At 44.9% G+C, this 11,917-nt stretch overlaps 1 protein-coding gene across 2 annotated transcripts; it reads right to left on the bottom strand.

Annotated features, from left to right (window-relative positions):
- Window positions 1-205: 205 nt before the first annotated feature.
- On the bottom strand, window positions 206-11,134 carry CLN5 (CLN5 intracellular trafficking protein). 2 transcript variants are annotated; one of them, XR_010742959.1, is made up of 5 exons: window positions 11,009-11,134; window positions 8,021-8,186; window positions 6,613-6,838; window positions 3,054-4,818; window positions 1,122-2,593 (listed from the first exon to the last, which is right to left on the bottom strand). XR_010742959.1 is itself a non-coding variant. In XM_066313419.1 (4 exons), exons 1-4 carry the CDS (start codon window positions 11,128-11,130, stop codon window positions 4,307-4,309), a joined length of 1,026 nt encoding a protein of 341 aa, XP_066169516.1. In that variant the 5' UTR covers window positions 11,131-11,134; the 3' UTR covers window positions 206-4,306. The 2 variants fall into 2 exon arrangements, 1 of the variants encoding a protein (XP_066169516.1); XM_066313419.1 differs by having other exon boundaries at window positions 206-4,818.
- Window positions 11,135-11,917: the final 783 nt, after the last annotated feature.

Here is an 11,917-nt window from a genome sequence, read left to right as displayed (position 1 = left end):
TGGCTTGTGACTTCATTTCCTACTGCCAACAGTTACTTTCTCTGTGAGGTTACTGATGGTAACACTGATGGTAACACTGTGTTGCCCAGACAGCTGCATGTTTGAGAGATGTGGTCAGCCCCTCAGCAAGGCAGAGCTGCCCCTGCGGGCTGGGTTGAGCTTAGCTGGTGGCTGCTTCTCACTCGAGCTGTACAGCCCCTTCTGGTAGTAAGTAGATTTCCTTCATCTCTGATTTCAGTCATGTTTATCCAAATGTATAATTTAGTGTAATACACTTATGAGTGTATTTAATTTCATAACTGTATTTTGAGCAAACAATGCTCAGTGGACTGGACATCTTTATAGGGGAGTTGTATGTTTCTGTAGAGCTTTGATTTAAAAATTGCATTTTATGAAATACGCGGGTTTTGTATTAGAATTTGTTAAATTAATGTAACAGTATAATTTGCTTTTATTTGTACAAAAGGTGTCAATATATTTAGTCCGTAAAAGTAAAAAAGCTCTGTGTCTTTTATAACCCGACTCTCAGAACTGCCTGTGTGAGAAAAGTGGAGCAACACTTGTAGTCTGGGGAATAGGATTTAGCTTTCATTAAATTAATGTGAAATAATACCATTAGTAACAGAGCCAAAACCTCTTTGGACTTTGACTGCAGGTGTCCTGATGCTGGCAAGGTAAGTCACCAGCATGTTGGTCGTGGGAGTAACTGAAAGGCAAGGCACGGCCTCAGTACCAGATCCCACTCCTGGAATTCACACCTGTAAACACAGCGTTCTGCTGCTCACAGAGAGGCCTCTGTCAGACCCCGGTGTAGGAACTTACGAGGAGCTGAAGGTGGCAGGGTTGGTTGCAGCAGAACTGCTTCCCCAGCAAGGTAACTGGCTGGCTCTGAGAAGGCTGTGTTGTTGCACCGACTTCAAGAAGTCCTTCCTCAATGCAACACCACATTATACTGGTTATTAAGATGTTCAGCACAAGAAAAATTAAAACAAGAAAACTTAAAAGCAGTTGTCTCTCTCTTCCAGTGGAGGTCAGCAATTTTTATGCATTGAATCAATTACTGCATCCTTGGTTCACATAATCCAGCCATAACATAAACTTGCCAGGCAAGCCTACAGTGCTTTTTGTGCAAATTCTGTACGTTTTATTTTGCTTTCTGCATGTTGAAACAAATTAATAGTAAGTATGTAAACATCATGGCACTAGTAGTAAAGAGTACCACAGACTGACAAAGTTCACTGGAAACATGAACGTGAGTGTCACAGATGTATCGCTTTACCCTGAGTTCACCTTTCTTTCTTATTTTCCAAATAACAAAACTCAGTTGTCCAGTTTTGGACAGGACCTAATGTTTGCAGTGAAAAATGTTACCTCTGAATCCAAGTGGTTACGAATTATGATGCAGAAGGCAGGAGAGCTGAGGGTGGGTTTGTGAGGGGGAAGGCGGAGAGCATTGGTACCAGTGATTTTCATTGCACAACCCTTTGGGAAACAGGAGCAGCACGCTCCATTTGATCTTGATGGATGATGAGCCAGGATGTGCTCTGCTGGAGAACCCTCCTGGAATGAAGTGTGCCTTGCACAGCTCACGGGCGTGGCAATGCAGCAGTTTTGCACAAGACCACTGTGCAGACTTGGAAAGTGTTGTAGTACAGAATGATTGTGTATTTTTGCCCTCAAAGTGCAACATGTCTAAGAGCAGGGAGCAGAACCAAGCACAGTCTAAAGTGATGAACAAGTCCTGTATTCAAAGTGTGAGTAAAGACTGAGTGACAGTGACACGATGCCAGGCTTATCCTTGAGCCTGGCAGTTTGGACACTCCCCTGGTTCATACTGTTGGGAAAGTGCTAATAGCACCTGGCTGTGAGTGAAATGAGGTGAGATCCTACCTATTTCTGCTCCCTGTGTGACTTTCAGGAGGAGGCCATCCTTAAGTGTTTGATGTGAATAGGTGGTTTTCAATCACAAACAGATCATCAGGTACACAGAAGCTGTTTGTGACATCTAACACTCCTTTTTTAAGTTACAAAAGCATCATTTTTATGGATCTATCCTGGACATATCTAAACTTTGCAGAATTAGCCTATTCATCACATGGTTTTTTATATCTAACACTGTAGGCCAAACTCAAGGATTGGGGATTCTGCCTACAAGAGAGCACTGCACTCAACAACTTCAACTCATTCCAGTGCAATGATTCCAGTTTAATTGCAACAACGGTACCTCTTTCAGGACTGCAGTTTGTACTGGTGAAGTTTATTCCCACCTAGCTGTGCATTCAGCCCAAACAATTAACACACAGTCCTCCCCCAGTTGAGAGAAGCAAAGAAAGCGAGAGCTCTCTCTCCAACCCGTGTGCTCAGAAGGAATCAGTGTTGGCCTCAGAAGGAACTCATGTATGTTACATAAAGAGCAACTCCTACAATGACACTTTGACTACCCTCAGTTTAAAGGTACCAAGTGTGAAATAGACACAGGTGGCTGCATGGAGGAATCCCTACATCAGTGGCAGTGCGATCTGTGGACTTGGTTCTGTGATCCTATCTCCCCTTCAGAGCTTTGAACACTGGTTTGTGATGTTGAGGCTTTTCCCTGGCAAGAAAAATGTGGGTTTAACATTGAGAGTTTCAAAGTCATGAAAACATGCATCAAGGAGAATGTAACTTCCATAGCCAGGCTTGCTGCAGCCCCTCTGACTTCCCTAGAGCCCCCTGGATTACCTTCCTGGTGGTGCTGTGTGGTGCTTGGTTGCTGGCTAGTGTGAAACCATGACAGTATCTTAATCCAAAGCTGAGCTCAGTCACAATGGTCTGTCACTTCAGCTAAAAAGACTCAAGTCTTTCAGTCTGAGGCAAAAGATGACGTTTCACCTAGGAGTGGAAGTAGCAGCTTGAAGAGAGGTGTGCTCATCCCCTCATTCCTCTCCCATTACCTCTCACACTCATCCCATTACACGATAATGCAATTCAACTAATTAATTTTAGTGACTTTCTGAATACATGGGTGATTTTCTGCCATTATTATTATTTGAATCCAAGCACTGTGTACTCACCTCTCTGGCTGCAGCAGGCTATAAGCTTGGCTCAAGCCAAATATAACTGCAGAGTTGGGATCCTGTGTTCCTGCTTGGCCACAAGACAGCAATAACCTCTGCAGGAGCACTATTGATTCCACAGCTAGTTTTAAAAACAACATTAAAGTGAGCAGTGAACACTTGGAGCTAATTACATTGCTGCAGCTATGGTTTTTCTGTGTGCAGGCACCTCAGTAGTTTCCAGAAAGCCAGTGTTCCTCTTTGGTCCCCTGAGTTTAAAGGAACTAACTAGTTGCCAAAGGAACTAACTAGGCTGAGCCTGGAACAGGACTCAAGGATAGCACAGCTGGCACAGCACCAATACTGCAACCATTACTGCCAGCAAGAGGCTGCAGTCACATTTTAGAGGCAGCTCTATGACAAGCATGGATTTTCAACTCCAATGTCGATGCCCCACAAGCTGTCCTTACTTCTTTCATAATAAATTTTCTATGTTTTGTTAAAAAATTGAAAGAAATCACACAAGTTCTATGAAACTCAAGTAGACTTTAAGATAGCAGACTGGAGGAACACTGCAGTTATGCATCACTCGACATCAAAACAGGCAGTTTGGCTTTTATCTGTGCCACAGAACACCCATGCCACGAGAAGACCCATCTGTATGTATTGTGGTTACAATGCAGTTGAAGGAAGCAATGTGGTGAAAAAGCATCCCCTATGCCACCCTCCAGTTCACTCACTGCCCCAGAATACAAGAGAATGGTTCATAGGTCCCAGCTGTTACAAACCAAAGAACTACAGGAACATCAGTGTAAGGCACTTGTTGAGGGAACTGGACACATCAAGACACTCATGCTGAGCGAGTTAGTCCTTGTAGCTTGTGTCCCACCTCTGTTGGTGGCCAGGTGCCATCTGCTGCCACGTGGGCATGCATGTGGAGAGCACCTGAGCCCAGAGCAGGCAGCTGCCTCCCCACTCCCCCCCGGGCACTGCAGAGCTCAGCCAGAGGAGCCACTGCAGTCTCCCTTCAGGCAGCAGGGGGCTGTGGTTACACAGAACCCAGCCAGGTCTGAGATGCTGAAGCTTTCACGAGTATGTTATACAGGTAGTAAGAAAACAAATGTAGAGTCTTTCAGCAAAGCCTTCCAAACACAGTTTTCTGCAGTCAGCAGTGAAACATACAACCACCCTTTAAAACACCATCATGGTAGTGCTCCAAAATCCTTAAGAATATTCTGCCATAAAGGCAGGTTCTGTTCTTCAGTAGGTAGTCACACACCAAAGGATGCTTTGCTTCCAACAGGCAAAGGGACTTCTTCATAAATTATTTTGAGATAAGGGGACTTCATAGGTAAAAACCAGTATTCCAAGTTGTAGAACAGGTAAAACTGATGATTCAAGATAACATGATCAATTATTTTGAAAAGATCAACAAAGAACTCTCTGACACTGTGATGAGGTTTAAATGGATTGTAGAAGTCTCTTATAGCTGCTGCCAATGTCTTGTTTCCTTGTGGTCCAAAAATAGATGTTTCATTCCCCAAATAAATAGGTTCTCCACTGAATAAAATTATGCTTGTATAGTTTGTTTGTATCTTCTTGAATACAGCTCCTAAGTCAGCTAGCTTCTGGTAGGTTCTCAGTATAAACTTGGAGCACTCATAAGAGTCAAACCACACTGTTGATTTTTTGTCAGGACTTGCTTGAACTGTCCAGGTTTCATAGTAAATGCCAGTCTCATTGTCGTATTTTACCCATTGTGCCATTTCATTAAACATGGTTCCTATAAGAGATAAAAATAAGTATCGCAGAGATGAGATAACTAATGCAAGATTCAAAATATTTTCCGTCTATTTCAAGGTTTACCTGCCTCCACTGCAGAAGTTCACCTACACTACCTCACTGCATGCAGACAGAAGGCTTAAGTTGGAGGGGCAAGAGATAACCCACTGAATAAACCACATTCACGTGCAGGTTATTTAAACTGTGGTTCCTTTTTCTGATCCTTTTCCTGCTACTATGCCAGATCATTCGAGCATCAGAGAATCGTGACACTTCTCATTCTGCTTTACCCATGCAAACAGGGCAGAGGTAGTACAGTCTACAGGAGATGCTGGCAAAATGCTCACCAGACCAACAGACATTTCTGCACTTCAAGTTTTAACTAAATTCAAAATTTCAGAGCAGAAATTTTCATGTCTCTTCAGAAAAGGGATGCAGACTAAGACATCCTGCTGATTTAGCAGCTCTGCAGCTGGCAAAGCTGAATTGAGCCAAACGATGAGTGGGATGTAAGACTCATCACAAATAAGATGCAATGTTCTCTGAAGGGAGCAAGTTCAGCTCATGATGCTGTTGATCTGTCCTTGCATCCACTCACCCTCTTTGAGTAGAAATCTGAAAGTTATTGTGAAATTCAGACTCTCAGACATGCTTCTTCCTTAAAAGTTTCACGGAAATGGAAAGTGAGAGAGGCAAGGAGGACTGTAACAATGCCTCCACGAGGCACCAGTGTAGCCTCACCTTTCTTGGGCATCAAATAATCCACAGAGAGAGGAAGCAGGACAAGTTCCCTCAGCTGTATGAAAAAATTTTAACTTGGTATTCATACAAAAGAATCCAACTGTATCAGGTATCAAGTATTTCAGTCATGAACTACAAACTCACAGGAAAGCAGCTCCACTTTATTACTTTGTTTAAAGAACTGCCTAGAATTTCTTAGCAGCACTGGATAGATTATGCAGAGACTGGGGCCAGCAAAGCTGCTAAGGGTGGAAGTGGGCACACACAAAGCACGATGTCACATGAGCTGTAACGGGACTCTCCACTGTGTCTTGCACACTACACCAACTTCAGAAGCTAAGTGATTTTGGTCACACAAAACTTAACTCTCCAAGTCCTCAGTGAACTTTTTTTCTAAGTTGTTCACTCTATTGCTAGAGCAATCAAATCAGATTTATTTGAATTACTTTTTTATTTTAGGATAGCAGTGAACAGTATGTACCAGGAAACTCTTCTGGTGATCACCTATGTATTTCGAGGTGTAAGGCCTAGGTTTGTTCTATAACATATGACAGAGACCTATTACTGGGGACATTTTCACAGTTTTTAGGACACATAATGAGGGAGAAAGAAATAGAGATTAATATTTTTATACCTTTGAGACTATTTCTAAATATGCCCTATTTGTTTGCTCAGTAACGAACATGTTTTCAACAGTTTTTCTATCTCAGCAGTCATCTGCCACTTCACAATAGAAGATTTTGTTTTGGTGAAGCCATGTGAAAAGAGTCCATAATGACTCTGTATAAGCTGTTTTGCTATTTTTACACTCAAGAGACTCAAGTGTTTTTGTACAGCAACACCAAATGACTCTCACTTAACAACTCTCACTGTGAATTGTTCAAAAGGCAGCAGCCTCATGCCACTTCCTGTATTCAAGAGTGTGACTGAAATTAGCACCATCGACTAACACTGCAAATAACCTACAGAACATAAATTACAAGACACTGCTTTACAAAAGACAAGGCTGACCCTGTATTTTGTATTAACATTATCCAAAGCATCTAAAACCTACCTGATATTGTGGTCACAAGAACTAAAGTTCCATTTGCCTTCCAGTGTGCATCATCTATTCCTTCATAAAAGCAGGCAGCTCCCTGGTTACACCAGAACGGTGCATCCATGCCAGGCCGCAGGTGTGGAAATGTGCAGTTCCCAAGTTGGAAGAGCTCATACCATTCCATTGTGTAGTTTTTGCCGGTTAGAGAGCTCTTGAAACCCACAGCATCATGCATAATTTTCTGGAAAATAAAGAAAAAACAAAGAACAAAACCATCAAAACTTTGATTTTGTAACAACTTCAGCTTGACCTGTACAGAAGGTAAGATGCTCAGGAGCTGTTCTGTAACAGGGTGAGGAGAGGGGAGGGAGTTCCTGTAACATCTTGGATTCAGTAACACGGAAGCACAACACACCACATTGCATGACACACATACTTTTATCAGAGCATCACACTGTCCCAGTGGTTGTCTATCCCTCCATTGTAAATTCTGTGACTTGGAGGCAGATACTCTGTGGGAGCTCATCATTAAGACTCAAGCTGACTTTTGAATCCTTCAAAAAAGGATTCATACTTCATGGGGGTATCAGAGAAATAAAGAGCAGAAGCAAGTTACCAAAACCAGATCTTGCTAATAAATGTCATAAAACTAATGAGATAAATACTTCATTTAAAAGCTGTATAGTAAAACCCTAAATCCAAACTTAGTTAACTGAGATAACAATATTTGAATCTATTTCCATTTTTGACTCTTTGTGCTTGGTTTTGATTCACTAACATTTCTTTATTAGTTAGGAATCATGCTTTGAAGATTGATTTTGCTACTGCTATAACTATAAACATCACTAAAGCTGAGACTTCATATTTGCATGACTCCATGAATGGAGCCTTCAATTCCCTACTGATCATAACACTCAAGAAAGAGCTGTAAAAGCAACCAAACCCTCATGATCCACCATTCTGACCAGCTGGCTGTCTGCTCCTGATAGATACCAATGTCCAAGCAAATAAGTGAGTTTTTAACAAGAGAAAAAAAAATACACTAAGCAACTATTTTATCTGATATCAGGGGACAAATAAAAGTATTTTCTTGATGTGGTGATAGCACAGAAGAAAAGACATCCAAGACATAATGGTGTGTATATACAAAGCACTCATTATGCAGCTACATGGGTGGGACCCACCAACAGTGTTGTTCATGCTCCTGTCTTTAGCTGAGCTAAATCCTGTACATTGTGTTTGAAACTTAGTGCTCTTTGAGTATTGTCCCTATAGATAGCCTAGCTTGTGTGCTCTAATATTCTTCCATACAAGTATATCTTGTAGGTCCCATTCTTGGGACCTTACAGGTCCCAATTCTTGACACCTGCTGTTAAATTCGGCTGAATTTGTCACTCTAACTTTGTTAAAAACATCACCTTACCAAATGTCCCAGCAGGTCCCCATACTTGAATTCCCATACTGGAGCCTGTAATCGATACACTTCAATGACATCCTCTTCCTTCATAACTGGAATGGCAGAGCCAGTGGGACAGAAGGTGTAACGAGCCTGGCAGTAAGGATCAGTTTTGGGACGGTAATCAAAGCGCCTGTGTTGGGAAAGAGAAGCACACAGAATGACACACGCTGCTGTGCAGCTGGAGTAACTGGCACAGCCTCCTGAGGGGACAGCTTACGTGTCCAGCACCCCCAAAGACAGATTCCGTGACCCAGGCACTGCAGCACTTGGAGTACACGAGTTCAAAAGGCTGCTGAGGTGCCCATCTGCCGAAACAGGACTTTGGGACTTAAGGCTCACAAATGGAAGTCATGTTGTACCAACTGTGAAGGAGCGGAAATAATGTGGATTACAAAGAGTGACATACTCACAAGGTCAGGGACACAGACAGTGGGTAAAGAATAGTTAGAAATCTGCCTCAAAAACATTCTCTTGGAAATTTATTTACACGGGGATTGACCAGTTTGTTCTTGCTATTCTGTAGTAAGAGGTCCTCAAATGAAGCTATTTTGACTCTACAGTATTGCCAAGATCAGAAAAATATTTAATCCCGCTATGCTAATTTAGATAAAAAGGTCTAAGAACATAGCTGGGATCATTGTTTCTATTTCATTCCTATTAAACCTCAAAAACCAAAGACCTAATCCACTTCCTTATCACACTGTATACAAACAGCAACCTTTTTGACAAGTGGGGTTTGTGTGGCCAGGTTTTGTAGCAGGGTGGCTACCGAGGAGGCTTCTGTGAGAAGCTGCCAGAGCTTGCCCCATGTCAGACAACACCAATGCCAGCCAGTTCCACAGTGGACCCTGCACTGGGCAGGGCTGAGGCAATCAGGAATGACAGCAACACCTTTGAGACAAAAGATTTTAGAAGTAAAAAAAAAAAAGTTATTGCACCAATGTAATTGTGGCCAGAGAAGAGCAGGGTTAGAATATGTGAGAGCCTCAGCCCTGCAGACACCAAAGTTAGTGGAGAAGGAGTCGCAGGAGCTGCTCCAGGCGCTGGAGCTGAGATTCTCCTGCAGCCTGTGGAACAAATCCACACTGGAGCAGGTGGATGCTTTAAAGAACCCTCTGAACCCACAGAGCAGGCTGCAGACCTATGAAGAGAGGAGCCCATGTTGGAGCAGGCTTCCTGGTAGGACTTGTGACCCTCTGGGGGATCCATGTTGGAGCAGGTTGTGCTTGAAGGACTGCAGGGAAGAGTGACGCATGTTGGAGAAATTCATGAAGAACTGCTGCCTGTGGGATGGACTCATGTTGGAGAAGTTCATGGAAAACTGTCTCCTGTGGAAGGGACCCCACACTGGGGCAGGGAAAGGACTTCTCTCCCTGAGCAGCAGGAACAGCATCTGATGAAAAAACCGTGACCCCCATTCCCCATCTCCCTGCACCACTAGGGAGAGGAGGTAGAACCTGGGAAGGAGAGAGGGGTGGGGAAAAGCTGTTTTTAAGATTTATTTCACATCTCCTTATTCTGCTCTGATTTTGTTAGTAATAAATTCAGTCAATATCCCAAAGCTGAGTCTGTTTGGCCTGTGATGGTATTTGATGAGTGACCTCTCCCTGTCCTAATCTCAGTTCATGAACCTTTTGTTGTATTTTCTCTCCACCATCCACTTGTGGAGGGAAGTGATGAAATGATGCTGGTAGGCACGTGGCATCCAGCCAGGTCAACAAGTCTTCCTCTTCCAAGTTCCTTTAGAGTCACTCACTGTATTTCACTTAAAACAGGGTTCCTATATTTCTGTTACCAACACGAATTACCATGCACAGTTTGTCCAGATCTTGTCTGCTTAGCCTGAGATTCTAACACACTCAGCTGCCCAGGGCTACTGACACAAATACCTCAGCCATGAGATGACTCAAGGACACAGGACTTCCTGAGCAATAGTAAAGCCAGCAGCTCAGCTGAAGAATCACTGATTTTCCCTGTGGACTTCATCCCCAGGCTTGCTGGGAACTCCACCATGTCTGCCTTTATTTTGTCAGGGAAGGGGGAGGTGGGGGGTGTATGGGGAAAAAAGGAAAAAGAAGGGGAAGAACAACCCCCAAACCCTAACGAATATGTCTGAAAAAAAAAACCACATAGAAAACAAAGACTTAGGCCAACCACACATTCAAGTCCCGTTTCCAGCTTGCACACCTTACATTTTCAATGACCCCTTGCATGTGACAAGGTAACAAGCGTCTTAAGAAGGACTGAACCCCCACATTTCTGAGCATCTCACACCAACAGAACTGTTCTCCAAATCTGACCCCCCCCAAGACCCAGTCTTGTAGCTACTGAACTTGCTGGAAAATCCCAAGAACTCGTGACTGCAAGATCAGCTCCTTCAGGCATCACTTGACGCAAATTTAACTGCTGGGAATTGAGCAATAGGTTCTCAAAATTTCAGGTGTGCATTATTAAGTTATAGTCAAACATTGCTAACTACTCCCTTTACAAACAGCAAACCCGCACAAAATAAACAACCAAGAGTAGCTTTTCTTCTGAAGGGGCTCATTTCCTCGGCACAGCCAAATCTATCGCTATTTTCACGCCAGAACGTGCTGTCCCCCTGCTGTCCCCGACACCACCAGGAGCTCAGGCAGCTCTGGAGCAGCGAACGGGATTTTGTACCATTTGTCACCAAGCATGACGTTAAGTTAAGTTTACAAAGCAAAACACTGATTTCCCTCATCACCACCTTCTGTGCGGGCATTAAGTGTTTAAAGGTGGGCATTAAGCGTTTAAAGGGGGCACCAACCCCTCCCGCTGCTGAGATATCAAACTGCGGCCCCTTTGGCGAGCCAAACTTGCCAAATACCTTGTCAGTGCTCGACGTGCCCCGAGACTAAGCAGGGAAGCCTCCCAGGGCCTTTCTGGTCTGAGACACCGAGCAGCAGCAGCAGGAGCAGCGGCACTCACCTGTAGGGCACGGGCCAGCGCCGCCGCGGCCCGCCGAGTGCCCCGGCCACCCGCGGGCCGCACGGCGCCAGCAGCAGCAGCAGGATGGGCGGCACCAGGCGGAAACAAGCCGCGGCGCCCATGGCGCAGCCACAGCGCGGCCCGCAGCGCGGGGGAAGCGGCGGGCCGGAGGAGGCCGGGCGGGAAAGGGCCGCCCCCGCGCCGCCCACAGGGCCGGGGCCGCCGGCGGGAGCCTTTCCTCCTCCTCCTCCCGAGGGAAAGTGCCGAGTCATGCCTGAGGAACGCCACCCGGCTGGCTGCCACTGTGTTTCCTGCGGGTCCAGGCGGCCACACCAGGTTGTCGTTCAGCTGGAGCAGGGGTTGTCTGTCGTTCCCCGCGTTGCTTTGGAGACGCGTCAAGGCTGCTGAAGGGTCTGGAGCACAAGTCCGACGAGGAGCAGCTGAGGGAACGGGGGTGTTTAGCCTAGAAAAAAGGAGGCTCACGGGGAACCTTATCGCTTTCTACAGCTCCCTGAAAGGGACTCGTACCCAGGTCGGGGTCGCCCTCTTATCCCGGGTAACCAGTGGCAGGATGAGAGGACATAATTTTTAAGCAGCGCCAGGGGAGATTTAGGTTGGACATTAGGAAGAATTTCTTGACAGAAGTGGTGATTTGATATTGGACTGGACTGCCCAGGGTGGTGGTGGAGTCACTGCCCCTGAAGGTGTTTGAGACTGGATGCAGGACTGAGTGCTATGGTGTAGTAGACGTGGGGGTGTTCAGTCCTAGGTTGGACTCTATAATCTCAGAAGTCTTTTCCAACCTAATTGCTTCTATGATTCTGTAAAAGACACATCAAGTGCCCATTCTCACACCCAGAACCCACCGAGGGGGTGACCTCTGGGTCTGGCCCCAGGATGATGACGTGA

Source organism: Sylvia atricapilla, chromosome 2, assembly GCF_009819655.1.
Source record: "Sylvia atricapilla isolate bSylAtr1 chromosome 2, bSylAtr1.pri, whole genome shotgun sequence".
Classification (NCBI taxonomy): domain Eukaryota; kingdom Metazoa; phylum Chordata; class Aves; order Passeriformes; family Sylviidae; genus Sylvia; species Sylvia atricapilla.
The sequence above is the reverse complement of the archived record's forward strand: the minus strand, read 5'-3'. Positions and strand labels throughout refer to the sequence as shown.

Bases quoted from the DNA above. Each gene is read 5' to 3' on its own strand.
- CLN5 (XM_066313419.1), bottom strand. From the start codon at position 11,130: ATGGGCGCCGCGGCTTGTTTCCGCCTGGTGCCGCCCATCCTGCTGCTG. The intron at 6,839-8,020 runs GTAAGGTGATGT...TTTATTTTCCAG, and splicing joins GGGACCTGCTGGGACATTTG to AAAATTATGCATGATGCTGT. The intron at 4,819-6,612 runs GTAGGTTTTAGA...TATCTCTTATAG, and splicing joins TCTTGTGACCACAATATCAG to GAACCATGTTTAATGAAATG.